This window comes from Podarcis muralis, chromosome 2 (assembly GCF_964188315.1).
Source record: "Podarcis muralis chromosome 2, rPodMur119.hap1.1, whole genome shotgun sequence".
In the NCBI taxonomy this organism is placed as follows: Eukaryota; Metazoa; Chordata; class Lepidosauria; order Squamata; family Lacertidae; genus Podarcis; species Podarcis muralis.
The window spans coordinates 81086243-81109992 of NC_135656.1; the positions used below are offsets into that span (position 1 = coordinate 81086243).

The 23750-nt window shown below is 43.1% G+C and overlaps 1 protein-coding gene across 5 annotated transcripts in view; it reads left to right on the top strand.

The window, feature by feature from the left end:
• CACNA2D3 (calcium voltage-gated channel auxiliary subunit alpha2delta 3) overlaps nt 1-23750 on the top strand; it is a 487740-nt gene that overhangs the window by 410412 nt on the left and 53578 nt on the right. For all 5 annotated transcript variants that reach the window (XR_013391978.1, XM_028719075.2, XM_028719076.2 and 2 more), the window contains one exon: nt 23526-23587. Coding sequence is in view for 4 of the 5 variants with exons in the window: in XM_028719075.2 (XP_028574908.1) it covers nt 23526-23587 (62 nt within the window). In the remaining variant the exon portion in view is untranslated. The remainder of the gene's footprint in view (nt 1-23525; nt 23588-23750) is intronic.

Here is a 23750-nt window from a genome sequence, read left to right on the forward strand (position 1 = left end):
CAAATGGGCGGTAAGTGTTTGGCATACCCTGGAAGGCCAATAAAGAAGTGAGATTGCAGATCTCAGGAGGGGGTTTATTCTAAAACCTACAATACAAGATGTCCCATACAAGATGACATCTTGTATTGAAGTTGTAGGCTGAATAGATCTCTAGAAGGCTGGTACATAATGAAGTAGACAATAATAGCCATTACCTGCATTTGCTTTGCCCTGTTTTTGACGGAAGTGTGGTTAATGTGATCTGAAGTGTGAGCTGGTGAAGGCGTTGCGCTGTCACTCAACAAAACTCTTCAGTCCACATTTTCTGCATTTAACCTAGACATGAGTGTTGGGTCAAAATATTTTGCTGCTAGTATCTGTGGCAACCTGAAAGTTCTGATGTGCTGCTTCATTGTATTAATTTCTACAAATAAAATTCCCTCCACTCTTGACATAGCCCATCTCTTCTCATTATGATGACTGTCACCAGGCTCCACCCATGAGTCTTGAACGGGATTTATGATATAGAACAGTAATATAGATATTATTGCTTCCTGCTGTGGCTTTTATGGTTTTTCTCGGCTCAGAATTCTCTATAGACTTAGCAAACTTTTCCTTTGGCTTGCATATCTATTAGATGACAAATTGTTTTTATAACCATTGTCTTGAAGACGAGTCTTCCAAACCAGGTGTTTTTCCCAAGATCCTGCAGCTCTCTGTGCTACAGAATGGAAGCTTTAAAGAATGCCTCTCAACTGCCTCTCTTAGTTTGGGTAATCCTTTGCAACTACAATTGTGTTATTTTTAGCACTAACAAATTGAAAAGATGTTCACAGAGCAGGGTCAGTGAAAAGTTACAGCACTGTGTGAGGTTCCTTTCCAACAATAATACAGGCCTTGTTTGATGCACTCTTGAGTTGTGGTAGAAGAAATTATTACCCTTTGGTTGTTGTTGTTTTTTCCCCCTTTTTAGTCAAACCTTCCTACTTGGTCCATCTTCTGGCAACATATGATTAGAGCTGTCAAGTTACCTTTTATTCCTATGTGGCTATTTCTGTCTTCCTGTTGAGGGTATTGGCAATAAAAATGGGTACACAGATGTTCCTGTGCTCTTTAATTTTCTTTTTTCCCCTCCCTCCCCCACCCTACCTATCCTTTGTGATAAAACTCTAATGTAAACTTGTGAGCACAAAAAAGAATAATCTTGAAAACTACTCTTAAAACTGGCAAGCTTCCTTTTGGCATTCTAATGTAGTCTGGCAACTGTTATTTCACTGCTTAAACTAGGGGTGTACAGAATTGTCCCTTATATGTTATTGGGAGTGTTCTTTTGGTCCAACCTTGGGTGTCAGATATCCAGAGAAGCTCTGTCTCCGATATCTTCAACATTTCCAAACAAGTTCAGTGAAGGTGTGCATCCCCCCCCCCCCACCAACCAGCTACCAGTTCCGGAAAGTTAGAGGAGTTAATTCCATATTAAGTAGTCCCAATTCAAGGGCCACAAAGAGCAGCAGTGGAACTGAGTGGTTCCTTAATAGTAGAAAAGTAATTGACAGTATATATGAAACCCCTTGCCAGTTTTACCTCTATGGGGAATTATTCTGAATTGAGCCTGTCAGTTTCAGTGTCATTCTTTGCAGCCTTTGTGGGTTGGATAGAATGTCATAAATTCAGAGAAGTTGTGTGGACAGGCTGCAGAGAGCAGCAGTGAAACTGACAAGTACTAGCCTTGTATCACAGTGCAGGTAAAATTGGCAATAGGCTTAAAACTCTGTTTCAGTTTTACCTCTCTATTGAAGGCACCCCATAGATTTGCTACAGAGATGGGGCAAATCATCTCTGTGGCTGCTCTTTGCAACCTTTTACACAAAATTTGATGTTTGTACAAGTGTTTGAAAATCCAGTCACCAGTAAAACATTTCACGACAGTAATACTTAAAATAGGATCCGACTGGCAGTCAGCACAATGCTTTAAACAAAGGTATCATATGTTGTTGATAAGTTGCTCCAGAGAGCAATTATAAAGCAGCATTTTGCAATAGCTGCTGCCTCCAGACTAAATTCAAGGGTGACCCCCACAAAAAGCAAATTACAGTAAGCACAGTGTTTTTTTTTCCTTTAAAAATGTTTAGGGGTACACTCTTTTTTAAATTTAATTTTGATATTGCATATACATACACACATCAAATATACAAAGAAATAGGGGAAAAAGAAAGAGCATACAAAGAAAAATAAAAAAATGAGAGGGGTACTCTCATTCCGTCTGAGACTCAGAAAACACAGTGACAGGAAATGAGGCCGCCATCGGAGGTAGCAACAGAACTGATGATTCACCACACTAGAGAAGAAACTAAAAAGTTTTTAAAAATTAGTTTCTTCTCCCATTAGATTCACAAAATGTTTAGGGGTCTGTGCCCCCCCCAAAAAAAAGCACTAAGTAAGCATATCTAGAAGTAACAAGTGTATGGACCGTAATGGTTGTCCCTAGGATGTAGAAAAACCTGGCAGACCTGATCTTAGTGCACAGTCAGGCTAGTGTGTTAGAAGATGTTCCTTCCAATATCCAGGTCCTAAGTTGTGTAGGACTTTATAAGTGATTACTTATTTGGCTTAGTAGCACCTTGGCAGCCAGTGCGTCCCTTTGAGGACTGTTGTAATATGATCTTCTAGATTCAAACTGGTCAGCAACCACAAGCTGCCGCCTTTGCACTGTTTGATTTATTTGTTTTTAAAAATACTTATATACCACAATTTCATAAATAGTATCAGAACGGTTTACAACAATTATATATACAATAAAAACCACACACAATTCCCCCCTTAAATCACAGCTCACTGACTATTACAGAAATAGATATTTTTTCCCCTTAAGCCTAACCGCATAAAAAGGTTTCAGCAAGTATTCAAAAATTAATACAGAAGACACTATCTGAAGCTTCTGAAGTCAGAGAAAAGTGCATGCAGGTCCCGCTATCAGAACACTCACCATCTGAAATCTCAGCCAAACACAAAGTTATACCCAAACCTCGCTACACCAGTGGTTGAATCATATATCCGAATAGCCAATGTTTGCTCCTTTCCTTACTTGTTTGGTGGGCGGCAAACATTTCAGGCAGAAACCATGGAGGGAGGGAAAGAGATTGGAGAAATCAGGGAACAGGAGAGATGAGACAAAGTTTTTGTTTGGCTTTTGCTGATTGGCTGCAGCAGTTTCAGGCAGAAAGCATAGAGGGGGGAAAGGATGGATTAGAAGTGTTCCTATAGGAAATAGATTTAGGTTAGGTAGCCATGTTGGTCTGACGCAGTTGAAATATTTATGTTTTTTAAATAAATAAAAATTTTAAATTGTACTACTGGACATTTTTTTTTAATTTTCCTATAGGAAATGATGGAAATCATCAGCTCGTTATGTGCTGATGCTTTCCTGGAGATGCATTGTGTTTAGAAAGTAGGAGCTAAGAGTAAACATGTGTAGCCAAACCTTGATAACACCAGATGTTTCTTTTCACCTACTCCCCCATGGCTTCCCTGGAGCCATTTTGGTTCAACATGACAAAGTGGGCCTACCAGAAAGTGGTGTGGCTAGAGCAGCTGACATTTCCTCCTTCTTCCTTTGTTTAGCCGGGCTGCTCTAGCCATGTCACTTTGTGGTAGAGGAGGACTGCTTTGTTCTATCACAACGTGGCAGGGTTAGAACAGCCAACACTTCTTTCCCTCCTTTTCTTGCTGCACAGGCTGCTCTAGCTGCACCACTATGTGGTAAACCCGCTTTGGTGGGTCGTGCCAAAATGCCTGGGCGGGGCAGGAAGCAGTGGTGGAGGAGGAGATAGACAAAGCACTGGATAACACTGCCCCCACCCACCCTGAAAAAAGCCACTTACTGACAAGATGTTTGGAGTAGTGCTTAATCCATACTAAGCACACCCTTCCAAGCAATTCCCCTTGTCAGTTCCAAAATGCACATTTGAATTGGGGGGGAAAGAAGTTTGGGGATGATTTGGAGCTATGAAATCAGTCCCCAAATGGGTTAAACACATTCCCAAACTGGTTCTTCAATCCCAACCGTCTGCTGCTTAAGTGTCTTTTCCGGACATAAAACAAGGACATCCGTAATATGTATTTGCATGTATTGTGTCATGAAACAAAGATCTCTAAAACTTCTATTTCTCAGAGCTTTCTAAAACTTTGTATTAATGTTCCAAGATCCCTTATTCAAAGAGAATGTTGAACTATATGTCAGAGAGAGTTTAAAATGCAGGGTTTCTGCTTCCTCCTTGTTAAGTGGCTTGGTGATTAGTGAGAGACATACCAACTGCTTCCAGTGGGTTAATAGGAGATCATATTATATTACTGCTGGACTCAGTCCAAAACTTTGAATAATTTTAGTCTTTGGGCTTCAATGGACTTGGATCGGGTTTCTTCGACTGCTACCGGTAGGTAAAATAATTTGGTTCTCCCCGCCCCACCCCCCAATCCCTTTAAAAGTTAAGCCATTAGATCCTGGGAAGCAAATTGGGGGTTTGATGATGAGATCTTTCCAATATTATGCAAAGAAGTCTCATATATTCTATTCTATGCTGGATGCAACAAAGTTTTATCTACTGGCTCTGCTGCTACTTAGCTTGTGGTTATACTTCGAATTCCATTGGGAGAATCAGCTTGAATCCATTCACTTGTTTTTAAAAACCATGACTCATTAAGAGCAACTTGGTATGATAGTCCCAAAATTTGGGTCTCTTTGTGGCGCAAGGAGAGCCATAAGCATTTGAAGGTGGGATATAAATACATAGGGCATGCTTTTTGGTGATCTGGCCCAGATACAAGAATCTTTTCCTACACTAGCTAGGCTCCCCTACGCACCAGCATTTTGGTTTGCGGGAAAGGGGGCCTTGTGATTCTGGTACTACCCCAGGGAAATGAGAGACTGGGTTAGCTTACATTTAATTGCAAGTTAAATAAAGTAGTAGCCAGAGACTTTAAATCAAATTTCGTGTGTCTGCCTATTTAGTGATGGCAGCAAAAACAGGTTTCAATTTTTCAATCAACTCTCCACTTACATACAGAGTTGTGTGTGCTGTGCATCCTTTTGCAGATACAGAGAAAATGCCGGGCAGATAAGCATGATTAAAGTTAATTAGTGACTTCATATTGTTGCAGTAAATAGAAGCAGATGACACTTTACATAAAAGTAATAGAAACAAAAGGGATCAAGAAAAGGGAAGAATTAGAAAAGCATGTCTGAGATTAAGCGCAGGGTTTACATGTTGTTTTATTTAGATATTTTAAATCATTTCTTGTCAAAGGCTATACATTTTACTCAATTTCATTTTCACTTATGATGGATAGCCCACATTATCCATGGCTACATCAAAGAAGATTCCAATGTTGTCTTGGTCTTGGTGCTTTTCTTTTTTTGCAAGTTGGTAGCTATGCGGTTCTTCTAAATTATGGCATTACATTTGTCAATCTCATACAATGATAATTGTGGTGGGATGATGAGCTGCTTGTGCGTAAAATGCAAGTCCCTCAGAGTTTGATCAGGTTTTCAAACCTCTGCCTGTGACGGAGCCCCTCCGGCATGGCTGCGTCAATCGCTAGTAGAATCCGAAAGTGGTTGCTTTCGGAAACGTTTCCAACATAAAAGCTCTTTCACGGAAACACGTCTTCTGGACTCTCTGCGTGACAGTTTCCGGCGAGGCGTGGGTGTCCCTATAGGAGGTCCGGAGACCTCTCCACTGTTTTCGCTGGAAACGTCTCTGAGCCACCCCTCCGACTCACTTTCCCTGGAAGTTCCTGCTCGCCCCCTACTGGTTCCCTCTTCAGCTGCTCCGTCTCTTTCAACCTGAGGGAGCCTTTGCACCTCCTGTCCTTCCGATGGCAGTTCCCTGACATCCACCTCCCCTCCAGGGCCCCCTTCACCCCCTCCCGTCTCCTCCCCTCCGGGCTGGGAGGAAGTAAAACCCCTGAAAGAACCTTCCTCATCGTCCGAAGTTTCGAACACTTCCCTCCACCTGCTACTGTCCCTCGTCTCTCGATACTCCTCGTCTTCGGAGTCTATTCCCTCTTCCAACTCCGACTCCGTGAATCCTTCCATTTCCTGTTCCTCGTCGGTGGTGCCGAAGTACTCCCTCCTAAACCTTTCTACCGGCTGTGGTTTCCTAGGGAATCTTTGGTGGAACGTTTCTGTTAAAACCTCGTCATTGACCTCCCCTGCAGTCACCCAGGTGTTTTCTGACTCCGGTTCCCCTTCCCACGCCACCAAATACTCTACCTGATTTCCCTTCCACCTGGAATCGAGGATTTCCGCTACATGGTTGCTGCGTTCCCTCTCTTCCAAGGCTGGTCCCCTGACATGCTCCCCTTCACGTCCCCCCCTGTATGGTGACAGTAACGACCTGTGGAACACTGGGTGCAATTTCATGTGGTTGGGTAACCGGAGTTTGAAAGCCACCGTTTCAAAATGGTATTGAAGCAATTTATTCAGAACAAAAAGCTAAATTGATAGTAAATAATGTGGTGACAGAGGAGTTTAAAATTGAAAAAGGAACACGACAGGGGTGCCCCCTATCACCCTTGCTATTTATTTCCGTCCTGGAGGTGTTGCTGAACTTGATTAGGAAGGACCAGCGGGTGGAAGGAATACAGGTCGGAGGAAAACAATATAAACTGAAGGCCTTTGCAGATGATTTGGTTTTGACATTACAGGAGCCAGAACCCAGTACAAAAAGAGCTTTAGAACTAATCTCTGAGTTTGGTCGGGTGGCGGGATTCAAGCTAAATAAACAGAAAACTAAGGTTTTGGTGAAAAACTTGACACCTTTAGAAATAGAGGGGTTTCAGAAGGAAACGGAGCTAAATGTGGTTAAAAAAGTGAAATACCTGGGGGTTAATTTGACTGGGAAAAATTTGAACTTGTTTAAAGATAATTATGAAAAATGTTGGTCTGAAATTAAAAAGGACTTAGAAATCTGGTCAAGATTGAAACTTTCCTTGTTGGGAAGAATTGCAGCAGTTAAGATGAATGTATTGCCAAGAATGCTGTTTTTGTTTCAGGCCCTGCAGATCGTGGACAGGGTGGAGTGTTTTGGAAAGTGGCAGAGGGACATTATGAAGTTTGTCTGGCAGGGCAAAAAGCCCCGAATAAAATTTAAAATATTAACAGATGCAAAGGAAAGAGGGGGATTTGCCCTGCCGGACTTAAGGTTGTATTATGAAGCTGCATCCCTCTGCTGGATGAAAGATTGGTTTTTGTTAGAAAACACTGATGTCCTAGATCTGGAAGGGTTCAACAATGCTTTTGGATGGCATGCATATCTGTGGTACGACAAGGTAAAGTCTCATAAGCTATTTAAAAACCATATTGTCAGGAAATCTTTGTTTATTGTCTGGACTAAATACAAGGACTTACTCGAAAACAAAACTCCGAGGTGGCTGTCACCAATAGAGGCTAAGGCCACAAAAATACTTAATATGGGGGGTGGCTGGGCAAAATATTGTGAAATAATAGAAAAAGTAGGGGACACTTGGAGGTTGCAGAGCTTTGAAACATTGAAAGGAAAGGTGCGAGACTGGTTTCATTATGCCCAAATTTTAGAGATTTTTAAAAAGGACAAAAAAATTGGTTTCCAGGAGGAAAAATCAAAATTAGAGTCAGAACTACTTGAACCTAAGACGAAAGTGCTTTCAAGAATGTATAACTTGTTGCTTAAATGGAATACTCAAGATGAGACAGTTAAATCAGCCATGATAAAATGGGCACAAGATATTGGACACAACATTATGTTTGAAGACTGGGAAAGGTTATGGACCACCGGTATGAAATTTACGGCATGTAGTGCCTTAAAAGAAAATATTATGAAAATGATGTATAGGTGGTACATGACCCCAGTCAAACTTGCAAAGATATATCATTTGTCTGATAATAAATGTTGGAAATGTAAGGAGGCTGAAGGAACATTCTTTCACCTCTGGTGGACATGCCCGAAGGTGAAGGCTTTTTGGGAAATGATTTATAACGAGTTGAAAAAGGTATTTAAGTATACCTTTCATAAGAAACCAGAAGCCTTCCTCCTGGGCATTGTGGGCCAGAGAGTGCTAAAGAAAGATAGAACTTTCTTTCTATATGCAACTACAGCAGCAAGAATCCTTATAGCCAAATACTGGAAAGCACAGGAGTTACCCACACTGGAAGAATGGCACACGCAACTGATGGACTACATGGAACTGGCTGAAATGACCGGCAGAATCCGAGACCAGGGAGAAGAAGCAGTGGAAGAGGACTGGAAAAAATTTAAGGACTATTTACAAAAACATTTTAAGTTATATGAATGTTGAGAATTTGCTAAGTTTTGAGAAAAACAAGCTTCAGTATTGAGATTCGGAAATGATTGAAACTAAGTTATGTTTGAGAAAAGTTTAACTTTTAGAGTAAATAAGTAGATGAAAATACAAATACACATGAAACAAGGTTTTAATTTGCTGTTGATTTTTATTGTAAAGAAAGCAGGGATGGAGGATGTGGGGAAGTCCAGTTGATGTTGAAAAAGGATCTGAAAAAGTGAATCTTTTTCTTTTTTGTTTTTTACTTTGTAAAAAAAAAAAAAAAAAAGCTCTTGTTGTGTTATTGACGATGTATTAATGTTGTACTTTGACCCTGGAAAACAAAGCAATAAAAAATATTTTTTAAAAAAAAAAAAATAATGAAAGCCACCGGGTTGACCTGCTGAATGACCTCAAAGGGTCCCAATCTTCTGGGCCTCAATTTCTTACAACCCCCTTTGAACGGCAACCCTTGGGTTGACAGCCACACTTGATCCCCCACCCTTATGGTTTCACCTTCCCTTCTGTTCTTGTCTGCCTGCTTCTTATATTGTGCCTTGGCCCTTTCTAAGTTGAGCTGGAGCTGATGATGGATCGCTTCCATCTCTTCTACAAAATGTTCAGCCGCTGGAACGCTCCATCTCTCCCCTCCCTCCCCTGGAAATGCCCTGGGGTGACACCCGTAATTAGCCAAAAAGGGGCTCATCCCTGTGGACACATTCTCCGCATTATTGTAGGCAAATTCTGCCAGCGCCAACTTTTCGACCCAATCGTTCTCTCTGTCATTGACATAACACCTCAGATATTGTTGAAGAATGCCATTTGCTCTTTCCGCCTGCCCGTTGGTTTCAGGGTGCCGGGCCGTTGAAAAATTGACTTCCACGTGCAGCAAGCTCATGAGCTTCCTCCAGAACCTGGAAGTAAATTGTTTGCCGCGGTCTGAGATCACCCTCAAGGGAGCCCCGTGCAACCTAAAGATGTGTTCTACAAACAACTTCGCTGTTTCTTCCGCTGTGACTGCATGTGAGCATGCTACAAAGTGGCACATCTTTGTTAACAGGTCTACTACTACCATGATGGCTGTTTTCCCCTTGGACTTCGGCAGATCCGTCATAAAATCTATTGATACCGCTTCCCAAGGCCGTTCTGGTGTGGGTAATGGTTCTAATAACCCTGCCGGCGCCCGTCTTTCCCCTTTGGCTCGCTGACATTGGTCACACCCTCTTACATACTCCCTTACATCTTCCCTCACCTTGGGCCACCAGAATTCCCTGGTAACCAACCACATGGTCTTGTGTTGCCCAAAATGTCCCGCCGTGGGGCTATCGTGCAACTGCTTGAGTACTCTCCCCCTCAATTCACCTTCGGGTATATACAGTGCCCCTTTGTAATACAATGCCCCATTTCTTTCCTCAAAACCTTCGGGGCTCTCGCCCTCCCCCCTGAGTCCTCTGAGCTTATCCTGGGCATATTCATCATTTTCCGTTTCCTCTACCAGTTCTCGTTGCCCCACCAGCGCCGCCCCACACACCCAGCGGTCCTCAGGGATGACATGTCTCTCTTCAATCGCCCCCTCCCCCTCCCAATACTCTGGTTTGCGTGAGAGAGCGTCCGCCCTGACGTTTTCTGGACCTGGCACATAACAAATTTCAAAGTTGAATTTAGAGAATTCCTGTGCCCATCTCACTTGTCGTTGGTTGAGCACTCGAGCTGTTCTCCAATACTCTAAATTCTTGTGGTCGGTGCACACTTGCACCTTGTGTTGTGCCCCAATTAATAAATGTCTCCACCTCCGGAACGCTTCGTGAATGGCAAGTAGTTCCCTGTCATACACCGTGTAGTTCCTCTCGGATTTATTCAGCTTCCGCGAGAAGAAGGCACACGGTCTCCACTCGGACATACTCCTCCCCGGTTGAAGAAGTACCGCCCCTACCGCCCGGTCGGACGCATCGGTTTCCACTCTCATGGGTTTTCGTAAATCCACATGCAGAAGTTGTTCTTCCGAGGCGAAAGCCCTTTTCAGTTCTTCAAATGCTCGCTCCGCCTCCGCCGTCCAAACAAATTTCTTCTTGCTGCTGAGGCAGTCGGTGATGGGCGCCGTCAAGTGGGCAAAGTTCTTGATGAACTTCCGATAAAAGTTCCCAAACCCCAAGAATCTTTGCACATCCTTCTTGGTCTTCGGTGTCTTCCATTCCAGTACCGCTTGGACCTTGCCTGGATCCATGGCCAATCCCTTGTCTGACAAGCGGTACCCCAGGAATTCCACCTCCTTGGTATGAAACTGGCACTTCTCCAGTTTCACCCACAGCTGGTTGGCTTGCAGCCTGCCCAACACTTCTCGAACGTCCCTCACATGCTGCTCCTCATCCTCCGAATACACCAACACGTCGTCTAAAAAGGCCACACAGTTCTTGTAGAGCAAAGGCCCCAGAACGTGGTTAATAAACGCTTGAAAGCACGCGGAGCCTCCTTGTAGACCGAAGGGCATAACGAGGTATTCAAAGGCTCCCAAAGGGGTGAACATGGTGGTCTTCCATTCATCTCCCTTCCTTATGCGTATCAGATTGTACGCCCCCCGCAGGTCCAGCTTTGTAAAAATCTTTCCCTTCCTTACCCTGGTCAAAATGTCATCAATTCGGGGCATAGGGAAAGCCAGGGGTTCCGACACTGCATTCAAGGCCCTGAAGTCACACACAAGTCTCGGCTTATCTGTGTTTTTTTTGTCCACAAAAAACACTGGGCTGCCCCCCACCGCTCGGGACTCTCTGATGAAACCTCGCTTCAGGTTTTTGTCAATGAACTCCCTCAGCTCCTGCATCTCCCTGTCGGACATGGCGTACAGCTTGCCCACTGGGAGTTGGGCCCCAGGGAGTAGGTTGATTTGACAGTCAAAGGGTCTATGCGGCGGCAGTTTGTCTGCTTCCCTTTCGCTGAATACGTTGCTCAGATCTGCGTATTGCGGGGGCACCTTCCCTCTGCCCATTACTTCCATCCCGGCTAGGGTGACTCTGTCTCCGCCCTGAACCTTCCCCTGCTTGCAGTGTTCTAGGCAATGCGCTGACCCAAAGGAGACCACCCTCTGATGCCAGCCCACTAGCGGATCGTGTAGCGCCAGCCAGCTCATCCCCAAAATGATGGGAGCTCCTCCCAAGGTGGCCACATTAAACGCTATCCGTTCGGTGTGCCTTGCCACCCTCATTATCATCGGGACAGTCTGTTGGCTAACTTCTCCTCCCAACAGCTCTCTGCCATCAATCGTGGTCACCTGCAAGGGATTACTTAAAGGGATGGTCTGTATCTGGTGCTCAGCTGCAAACTCCTTACTCATAAAATTACAGGAGCTGCCTGAATCCAAAAGCGCCTTGACCTGTAGGGGGTGTCCATTTGGCAGCTCTAGTGACACTTCTATCACTAAAGCAGGTCTGGGTGGTTCTGGCGTGGGCACTTTCACTGCTCTTTGGCCTGGCTGCTGTGCCCCGACGGTGGCAGCCAGGCGTTGGCTTTTACTTGCTCCTTGTTTTCCTCCTCCCTTTCCCCCACAGCTCCTGCCATCCCTTGCCATTCCTTTCTTTGTGGGCAGACTCTGGCAAAGTGCCCTGGCTGTTGGCAGAGATAACATTTCTTGGCGCTCTTTCCCTCCTTCTTCCGCCCTTCACTGGGATTTGAAACTGCGCGCGCCCGCGCTGTTCCAACTTCCATCGGCTCTGCCGGCGGGAAAGGTGGCTCTGGAATGTCCGGAATGCGCAGTTCCCTCCAACGTTCTCCTTTCCCTTCCCGCCTTTCCAAAGCTCTCGCTTCCTGGCGCGCTCCTATGGCCAGCGCGGATTTGGTCAGCTGATCCATAGACTCCGCCCTTGGCCCCCGGGAAAGTTCATCTTTAACGGCCGAAGAAAGCCCCTCTTCAAAAAGCATTTGGATGGGTTCCGCCGATAGGTCCCACCCCAATTTATGAATCAGCATAGTAAACTCAGTCCAGTACTCACGGACAGATCGGCTCCCCTGTTTGCAAGCCATTAACTGCCTTCGTACCACCCCCTGCTCAATGTCACTGGAAAACATCAGGTCCATGGCACGAAAAAACTTCCTCGTGTCCTTTAGTATCTCATTATTCACTGCCATCAGGGGTCGAACCCAATCCTTCGCCCCCCCTTCGAGATGGCCAATTACAAAAGCCACTCGCGATTCCTCGTCGGGGAAGTCATCATACTGCAGGTTGAGAGCGTATTGCATCTCAGTTCTAAAGGCACGATAGTTTCTGGGATCTCCCCCGAATTTCTGCACCAATCCTGGCACCTTTCTGGCTATCGGGGTGGTTTTCTCCTTTCCCTTTTCTGCATCCTGAGCCCTCCTCTCCTCAAGCCTCGCCGTTTGCATGGCCAGCTGGATCTCCAACGCCCTGTACCTTTCTTCCAGGCTTGGACCTCCTCCAGCTGCTCCTGCTCCTCCGGTTCCGGCTGGGTCGCTCATGATGCCGCTGCTTGCACAAGCTGGCTTTCAGGGACTTTCGGATTGCTGTGGTGGGATGATGAGCTGCTTGTGCGTAAAATGCAAGTCCCTCAGAGTTTGATCAGGTTTTCAAACCTCTGCCTGTGACGGAGCCCCTCCGGCATGGCTGCGTCAATCGCTAGTAGAATCCGAAAGTGGTTGCTTTCGGAAACGTTTCCAACATAAAAGCTCTTTCACGGAAACACGTCTTCTGGACTCTCTGCGTGACAGTTTCCGGCGAGGCGTGGGTGTCCCTATAGGAGGTCCGGAGACCTCTCCACTGTTTTCGCTGGAAACGTCTCTGAGCCACCCCTCCGACTCACTTTCCCTGGAAGTTCCTGCTCGCCCCCTACTGGTTCCCTCTTCAGCTGCTCCGTCTCTTTCAACCTGAGGGAGCCTTTGCACCTCCTGTCCTTCCGATGGCAGTTCCCTGACAATAATGAAATAATGTATACATTCTATCATAGAGTGACTATGGAGGTTTTTTTGAGAGGGCTGGGTGCCCAATCTTTTTAAAGCAAAGTAAAAGAAAAAGAAAGAAGGATGCAAAGCCTTTATAATAGTTTTTTTTTAGCCTGTTTTTTTTTTAAAGCTTCAGGTTCAAAATACTGGCTTCTGTGATTTGTTTTATTATTGCATACACAAAAAGAACTTCACATACGTTGATCAGTAGTAGGCCTACATAAAAATATAAACAAGCACATGAGTGGGAAATGGCCATATAGTGAAGAGCATGGAGACATCTTTCCCTAAAGATTTCTATTGAATAGACTATTTGAGATCTGCTTAGAAGCCTTAGATGAATGTCGCAGTTACCCCATGAGATGACATTCCTTTGAAATGAGTGTTTGAAAGATGTACCAAAGCCCAAAAATTTCAGTGTGTGTGTGTGTGCTAACACTGAACTAAATTCTTCAAGTCTGGCTTACTTACATCGCCAAATTGAGAACCTCTACATAGGAGGTAAGTATCAGCAAGCTTGAGGAGACCCCAACATTTGCAGAAGTACAGAAAGGTTGGGTAAGAACCTAAGGGGCAGGGAGAAGCAAAGTAACCCATTGTGGTCTGAGCATTCCCATGGCCGCAGAATGTTGGCTGACAATTGAAGGTGGGTAGGAAACCAGAGGGAGAGAGTCCCACTTGTTCAAGGTCACACTCCCTATGCTCTCTATACCCTTTAATGGTGAATGCTACCTAGTGGTCCTCTTTAGTGATCAGTAGCTGTCGTAGCCAAGTAGTGTATGTGAGTATAATAGCCAGGCAGAAACAGGAATATCTGTGTTACTGCTCTCTATGACATTTCCCAAATGGTGCACAGAGGAGGCAAACACTTTCCATATGATGCTATCAAGCATGAACGACATGGGATACCTCTGCTTTCTGCTGCTGTTCTTCATTTCAATGGCAGGTATGTTTTACAAGGCAATATACAGCAGGCTGCTGTTCCTGTGTCTCCATTCCTCTTCCTCCAGCATTTTATTTTTTTTAACCTTCTGTTTCAACTGATGTAGCAGACAGCGCAGTGAGTTTTATATCTGCCACAACATCCTAGAGAGCTTTTGGCATATTTCTTAACTACAAGCAGATTTTTTTAGCCTGTGCCCACCATGTTTTAAAAATTCTTTTCCACCCACAGAAAACTTATATATATGTATATAAATATATGAAGGCGGAGAGGAAAGCAAGGTATATGGGTGAACTTCTCATTCTTCACCACATGTACCACAATTGTGCTGTTGTCAGAAATAATAAATCCTTGGAACACTCAATTGAGGATGAATTATACTGATTTCGCTGTCGAACACTTCCAAAGCAGGCCACTATGGGGTTTGTTTTATAAAGAAAATCTATTGCAAAACACACGTTTACGAAAACAGCAAGAATGCTGTGGAATCTGCTTTCGTTTAAGCCCAGGGACAGTGTATAGTGTTTCACCAGTGGAAATGCCTAGATATATTTTAGTAATTTGGCAGGTAAAATCATCAGGCACTCTCAGCCTCTTCTGCTATCAGGGAAGCTCGGTTGAATTCAGTCACATTTGGGAAAGGAATGAATGGGTGCTGCATCAAAAAGTATATTCAAAAGGGAGAGTCAATGGACATGAGCATAAAGGCTACTGTAACGTCCCTAATAAGTGCAGCTGTCTGTATGGCACACATGGTGATAGAGAAGCTGAGCAATTCTGGAACATGTTCTTTCTAATAACTGAACCAAGGGATGCTAAGATGTGAAAAATCTAGGTATTTTAGGAAGAATGCTCTCCCTAGGGCAGAGGTTTTCAACCTTTTTGAGTCTACAGCTCCAACTACATTCTTTCCGAGGCTTCCCTTTGGGGAAACATGCTCCAAGCCTCAGGATCCAGTTATGTCACCTCTTGCCTGCAGAGTTGGCAGCCCCTCATCTCTTTTCAAACACCCTTCCCTTAGCCTTCTTTTCCCTCTCCTTGGGAGTCCTCCAGGCAGCAGCTACCACCTCCCCTGGTCTCTGAGCCACCCCAAAGAGAGGTGTCTGCTCACGCCACCCCAGTGAATAATTATTTACAGTGTTTACTATTTTTTTTCTTGCACTTCTTATGATGGCATACGTTCCAAGAGTCCCGATTTTCCAGGAACAGTGCTGGAATGATGAAAGCCGTCTGATTTGACCCTAGAATATCCCTATTCCCCCTGCCAGTACTGCTACTGCTTGTCCTGAGCAGTGGTAGCAGCTGTGAGGAAGCATCCCGTCACCTCTCCAAGACATCTCTATGGTCTCCGCTGCTGGCCTCCTCCCTGGGGCAGCTTGCAGTGGCTGCTGGTGAGTGGGTGAGGAGACCCAGCCCTGTGTGATGTGCTGACTCTGAGGGGCAGGCAGAAGGCAGGGCCATCCTGGGTCGTAAGAAAGGGGGAGCGGAGCACAAGGAGTCCTGATTTTTTTAAAAAAAATGCTTTGTGTGTCTACATCTAATCTTGCCCCTTTCTAAAATTTATTTATTGGTGTGTATTTTTCTTTTTGTAAATGTGATGGGTTTCTCTGTAACAACTGATGAATAATAAAATGTAATCTACTGTATGTCAGTTCCTAGGCTTCTTTCATGCTCTAGCACATGCATATGCAAACTCGGCCCTCCAGGTGTTTTTTAAGACTACAATTCCCATTATCCCTGACCACTGGTCCTGTTAGCTAGGGATGATGGGAGTTGTAGTCCCAAAACATCTGGAGGGGCCGAGTCTGGGAATGCCTGTTCTAGCATCACACCAAAAGGGTATAGGGAAAACATTGATTCTCCACCATTATGGACTTAAGTTGGTTGTTTGCAGTTTTGGCAAGTTACAAAGAGTATTGTGTATTAGTTGTGACCTATTTCAGCCTGGCTAATGTGTTCCATATCTTCACTGCACTTGCATTATTATTGTTGTTGTTGTTGTTGTTGTTGTTGTTGTTGTTGTTGTTATTATTATTATTATTATTATTATTATTATTATTATACAGCATTATGCCCAGACTGTATATTATTATTATTATTATTATTATTATTATTATTATTATTATTATTAATAATAATATACAGCCTTATGTTCAGGCTATCAGTATGTTTTGTATGTGTATGTGTGTGTGTGTAATTTTCTCATATATATATATATATATATATATATATATATATATATATATATACATTACAATTATTTTGCCAAGTTTTACAATTTTCAGTTTCAACCCCCTTCTCCCTCTTTCTGCGGTTCCTTTCATTTATTTTCATCCTTTCCTGCATACTCCAAATTGTCTTAACTTATTCTTCTATTCATCTGTTCTGATATATATCTCATATATATTTTTTAAACTGCAGGTTTTTACAATGATCCTGCCAGTATGTAGTTATTATAAGTGCACCATTGAAAATTGATTTCAATAGAATCTTACCAGGCACACCTACAATTATCTTTCTGAGAAGCTATATAAACACAACTGCTCTGTCCTTTAAAAAGAAAGATATGCACAACCCTGCCCTGCTTTGAGAGGCTACAGGATGAAGGTAGATTAGAAAAAGGGAAATCTCAGCATTGCAGTTTACATTAAAATCTTGCTGGGATTGAATTAATGACTTCTTGTTTCAACATGGCTTAGAACTAAAGATCAGGGTACTTCAGGATAGATGGCTCTTAGCCAACCCAGTAAGTACCTTATGTTTATATTGAACATTGAGTATCACGGAACAATTTAGTGTGGTGCTATCTCCTGCACAGATTAGAAACGGCTGCATTTTTAAAAACAAATATTAAATGAATGAATGACTAGCAGTAGATAATGACAACAAACGAGTAAGCTGCTTTAAAGGAATTTACTCTTAACAGCTAATCTCTATAAATGCCAGCATCCTTATTATAAAAATACAGGAACATGCATTTTCATACAAACTATGTGGGATCTTTGTACATAATTGCTGGTATATGTGTAATAAATGCACATTTGTCTCCCCAGTACCTCCAAAATCTCTGCTTTTGTCATGGGACAGCTGGCATTTACCAGCACCAAACTGCCCATATTTTTAAACAGAACATGTAACATTAGTCCTGGAAGAGACGTTTTCTCAACATGTGTTGAGTAGTGCTTTTTATGAAGTTGTTGTTGTTTTGTTGTATGCTGCCCATACAAATATATCTAGCATTGATTTGTGGCTCTTTTTCAGACAGATCTGCACATTAACTTTTTTCATTTTAGAGGGTGATGACTTTCTCAACAACCAAGTTTACTCGGACTATGCTTGTATCATAGTTCAGCTTTTAGAGTGGTAAATTACCTCAATTATTTTGGACTGAATTTCATAGGTACCATTTTTAGGAAGATAAGCACATTGGCAGATTTTTTTCTAGGAATCAGGACATACCTAAACTTGCTTTTTATATCATGTTGAAGTAGCTAACCATTTTGGTAGCCCAGCAAATAAGTCTCTGAATGAGTGAGTGAGTGATTCTAAAGCATCTTTATGCAGATAGGTGATACTTTTAAAAATAAAATATTGATTTAGAACATATTAATATATCTACTGGTATGAATATATACAATATATCTTTTAGGGATATAGATGCATGAAAGGTTGTAGGTCCTGCTTCCCATCTTTCCTGTGTTCATGTAATGCAACCTTCTCCATACTTGGGTTCCCAAAAGGTAATGGACTAGAACTCCGATCATTCCCAGGTCACTGTTATTCATCATTTATTAGACCATTTTATTCCAGCAGGCTTTTGTTGTATGTGCCAAATACTGCATTTATGTTTGGTCTTGACAGCTAGTTTCACCTCCTTGGCTGATTGTTTTATTATATTATCATGTTTCATGAAATTGCCATTTTGAATGTTGTAAGCCACCCTGGGTGATGCTTTTGCACCAGGAGGGCAAGATATAGAGGCTTTAATGAATAAGTTTCCAGCTCATGTCTCCTCTTCCTTTGTGAAAGGACAGGCATGCTGGCGAAACCCAAGACAAACCTCGTTGTGAACTCCGCTGTGCATATCGCCAAAATGAAATAAGAGGTGGGGGAGGTTTTCCCTCTGCTTCACAGTGGGTTGGATGGCTTGGAAAGGATTGGAAAGGAAATGAGCCAAACTGTGACAATTTCCTCTCTCCCCCCCACCCCCCACTTTATATTAAGTCTAAACTGTTAAAATGTACTTAGAACTCTTCAGTTAATTCCCTGCAGTAATCCATTTAGCTTCCCTCAAAATGCCACATCATTCTAGGGGTATCCTAGCTGTGGTGGGGAGAATGGCAGGTTGTAGCCACTGGGGGGAGATTGCTGCTGACGAGCTACTTCTCACCACTATAGCAAGTGCCCCCACCCTACCAAGAATGGGGTGGCAGATTTCATTGGAGCCCTAGTATTTATATTATTGATGTACTATTAATTCTAGACATTGAAATCCAATCCAATTTGGGTGGAAGAGGGAGAGGAAGGGAGAGATTGGCCAAAAATTGCCTCTCCCGTCCCCTAGCCATTCTCCAACAGTAGCTTCTGCTGGATCAGAGCCTGTTCTGCAAATGGAAAGCGGACTCCTGGATTCAACCCTTTCTTATAGTTATTGTTGTATTTATTTAATATGTTTGTGTCCCACCTTGAGGCAATGTCAATGAGAGCTCTTAGGTGGCCTCCCATCCAAGCACTGATGAGAACTGGACGTGTTTGGATTGCATCCTGTACTCTTAGAAAGTAACAACAGAACATCCTTTAATGCAGTAAGAAATGGTCCAAACAGGTAGCTAGGTGTCAAAGGTGTAAAAAGAAGAAGAAAAGAAATAAATAAATTGAGGGAGTTAACTAGGAAGAGCCATAGCTCAGTGGTAGAGAACATGCTTTAAATGCAAAAGGTCCCAAGGTTCAGGCCACGATGGCTTCAGATCAGAGAAGGAAAGAAACCCTGCAGGGCTGCTGCCAGTGAATGTCAATGAGCTAGACAGATCAATGGTCTGACCCAGAATAAGGCAGCTTCCTAGGTTCCCAAGCATCTGCATTTTGTAAGTTATTTCCAGATAGTCAGTGATGAACCCTGGGCCAGCAGAGCTCTAGCGGAAAGGGGATGTTTGCCTAGGATGCCAGCTCTGCATGAGGTTGCCAGCTGCTGGGCACACCCGCTGGCACTGCCATAAGCTCCTTCCTTTTGCGTTCTGCCAGTGTGGCCAATGAGTCGGCTACTAGTTGCTAGGAAATGACAACACATATGTCCCAAAACACAGTGGTAGGAAACCACCCCACAATTATTATTGGTCAATAGAGATGGCTCAGCACAGTGCCATTTAATGCCCCTACCATGTTGTCAGCATCAATGAAATGTTTCCTGACTCATCCATTAAAAGCAACAACTATATTCATGAACCTGGCTGTACAGGAAATTAACGGCATGGGAGCTGTAAGTTTGAGTCATTGCCTTTTAAAAGTGCAACTGATTTGTAGGACGCTGACAAATATTAACCAGTTTGGGGTTTAGCTATTGAACTCTGAAGCTCTGGTATATTGACGGATTGGATTGTAGAATGTGCAGAAGAAGAATGTGCTGGCTCAAGAAGGTGTGTGTGTGTGTGTGTGTGTGTGTGTGTGTGTGTGTGTGTAGTGGAATGGTTCTCAGAGCATTAGATGATCCAAACATTTAAAAAACAAACAAACCTATGTTTATTTCATTGCTCTTGAGAAGCACAAGAAATATACATATATTTTCTCACACTAAATCCTGCAGCATTGCTTTGTTTTTGCCACTGAGGTTCAAAAGAAAATTAGTATTCCATTCACTAGTGCTGCTAATTCTTCTGAAAATCAGTTCAATTAAATCACTATGACCTGAAAAGCAGGAAACATTCATAATTGCCGTTTATTATGCTTCATATGGCAATGACTTTTCAAAGCGTAGTGTGTTGGGGGAAATGAATTCTGGGGAGACATTCCAAAGGCACATAAAACGCTATGCAGTCTTCCTAAAAAGGTTGTAAAATACAACATATAAACAATAAAAGAGGCTTGAGTAAGAGGACAGGCTATGTTCTGTTTCTTCAAAGCAAACTCTTGGTCCAGCCACTACTCCCATGAAGTGTGTGTGGGAGCATTTTCTTCTGTTCTCTCCCATCAAAGAATCACATGGGACATTTGTTGATTTTATCATGATGCAGTTTGAGTCTATGGCCTCAGCTACACATCTGAAATATTATAGCTAAGCTGTACCTTGCAAGTTAATGCTGCAGCTGTATTATGAGCCAAAAGCTTAAGATATCAAAAAGAATGGAACACCTGGGAAAATAGTAATAAATCCAGTCCTGCCATTTTTAAACAAGAAAAAATTCCATTAAAATGGTAGGTGTTCTACCTGAATGCAGACAAGCAGGAGCAGGTCCACTGATTCTGCCTGATCTTCTATTTCCTATTTAATCCAGTTCTTTTTTTAAAAATCATTAAAACACTTAAGATTGACACCACACAAAATAGCAATTTCTTGCTTTTCCTCATTACTTTGAAATGAGAATAATTTAAGCTTTGCAGAAATCAGTCCCAGGATTTGAATTGTCCTTTGGAGTCAAACATTGCACAGTACCATTCAGTAGAAAAATAATCTGCACATGGAATGTTTTCTAGATGATCCATTGTATAATTGTTTCATCACAGATTTTAATTTCTTCCCATGCAGTATGGTTGTTATAAGAAACGTAAAGTCTCTTTGATTTATCCACTATAAACTTACCACTCTTCTGCATATTTAATGTGAAGCCTGTCATCAAAATGAGATCTCAAAAGTATTACATTGCTGTGCATTAGTAAGGGAAGTTTCCCCCATCTTATTCCAAGGCCAGTAATTCCAGTGCTATTTTTCTAGGGGTGGGAAGTGCCGGAACTCACCATGAACAGCTGCCTTGTTCTCTTACAATGGCAATGGCACCCACCTGAGAGGGGCCAGAACTGAGTTCCTGTGAGTTCCAGCTGAAAAAAGCCCCAAGTAATTCTAAGATTGTTGTTGTTGTTTAGTCGTGTCCGACTCTTCGTTACCCCATGGACCAGAGCACGCCAGGCACTCCTGTCTTCCACTGCCTCCCGCAGTTTGGTCAGACTCATGCTGATAGCTTTGAGAACACTGTCAAACCATCTCATCCTCTGTTGTCCCCTTCTTCTTGTGCTCTCAATCTTTCCCAACATCAGGGTCTTTTCCAGGGAGTCTTCTCTTCTCATGAGGTGGCCAAAGTATTGGAGCCTCAGCTTCAGGATCTGTCCTTCCAGTGAGCACTCAGGGCTGATTTCCTTCAGAATGGATAGGTTTGATCTTCTTGCAGTCCATGGGAGTCTCAAGAGTCTCCTCCAGCACCACAATTCAAAAGCATCAATTCTTCGGCGATCAGCCTTCTTTATGGTCCGGCTCTCACTTCCATACATCACTACTGGGAAAAGATTGTTACCTGCTGACAATGTGGATTTCTGTAATCTTGTTAAGAAGAGCTGACCACTGTCCCATGTAGCATCACTAAATCACCCCATGTACAGTAGCATCACTAAAGCTTCTCAGGGAATAACCTTCTGAACTGACTCCACCCAGGCTGACCATTAACTCTGCCTGAGCAGGAAATGGAGCAAGAGCACTTCCTGACTCAATGGTCTTTTTCGTGGTATTCTCTCTCCTGGTATTCTCTCTCCAGTGCATTTTGACTTGTTCTTTGGGCCTGACTCTTAGCTTGTGATCTGGTCTTGCTTTCTCATTTCCCCTTTGATCTTGTTCTTTTGGTAGGGCGTGGGAGGGGCTGCATGAGGAAGGAGAATATTCACCTTCCCCTCCCCTCTCTATGCATGGAAGGCTTTGCTGGATCAAAGAGCTTTCTGTCAGCAGAACAGACACCATTAAATAGTGTCTGTCCTTACATTGGGAAGGCCTGTGAATGTTACCATTATAAGCTGGGTGTAGGCTGGTTGTTAAAAGATGTTTGTTTGTTTTTTGTGCCTTGATGTGGATACTACACAACCCTCCAACACATGCTTGCATTCGAGATTTAGACCCAGTTCAGACATCACATTATCAGTCCTTGAAGCTGAAGTCTGGAGGACCAGGAACCTGCCTCCCTCTTCCTTCACATGCAGATATCACCCTGTGTTGGGATTTCATCCACGAGGAGAGCCATTCAACGAGAGGTTCCAGCTACGTGTGGAATCCAACATCGTCATGCTTTTTCATCTCTGCATTTCCAAGTGGCTGAAGGAGCATGATAACAGTTCCCCACATGGATGAAGCCAACAGATTACTGGCTCTTCACACTTTCCAGCCACCACAAGAGACATTTTCAAGCCAATTGGAAAGTAGCCGTCTCTATCTAGTTCCCATATGTTGGCACAGTATTACTCAGAAACTATTCCTGGACCCTGCCTTTAAACCTCTTGTTCCGGAAAATGAATGGTTGCAGTATTTTTGTTTTCCCTGGCCAGTTTGCGGAAGGCAAGTTGCACTGAGGGCAGTTGGCTTCTGCTGTGTCGCGTAAGGCTAGCTTTATCTTGCCCAGTTGAAGTAAATTTCTTAAGGGGGGGGGAGAGAGATAAATTAAATAAAAATGAGGAAGACATGGAATCAAACTTGTGCAGAACCAATGTAATAAAACAATTTAGAATTTGATATCAGTATTCTATCACCAAACTAGATGCATTCTCTTGGTTGCTGTTTTTTATCATCTGTTAAAATGAATTATTCAGACTGGAAAAACAAGGGTCAACAGCATAAGGCCAGCAGGCTCAGAAAAGGGCCCTGAATAAATAGCCTGCTGGGGAGAGGACCTCGCCAAACTGGGAAAGACTAGTGTAGGAATTTAGCTTGGAAAGGAAGCAGGTCATGCAAGATGCACTAGTAGCTCTTTCAATGCTTTATGGTCCCCTTAGCCTTACCTATGGCACCAATAACAGCCTTTTGCTTGAGAGTAAGCCCACAGTGGAGACAGCCACCAGAAGTGGCTGCAAAAACTAAGTAAATCTGCATAGAAGTCAGTTCCACTGAAAAAAAATGTTAATTCTACATAAATGCATTTAGAATCGAAAGCAGAAGTCAGTCTGTGTCCTCATGTTGGGCTTACCTTATTTGTAGAGTGGCATGATGATTTCTATTTGTTGTCCACGTTCCTTCTGAGGTGTTAACCCTGAGAGATTTTCTTTCTTACTTTTTACAATTGTTTCCAGTTTTAAAAAGCATTGAATTGTAAATTATTAAATGAAAGCATAAAAAGCCTACAAAACAAACCCCTGTTCTTTATTATTTCACCAGCTGTTGGTATCCAGATGAAACTTGAGTTTTTCCAGAGGAAATTTTGGACTGCTAGTAGACAGGTATGTTACAGTTGGGTATTGGATAGCTTTATCCCACGAAGAGAAGAAGAGGTAAAGATCTTGGCAGAACCTGTGCTGCATTCCCCCCCCCCCAATGAAACAATGGTTTCCAATTAATTATGGTTAAATAGAAAATCTAAAGACTCCCTGCTAGATAAAGCCC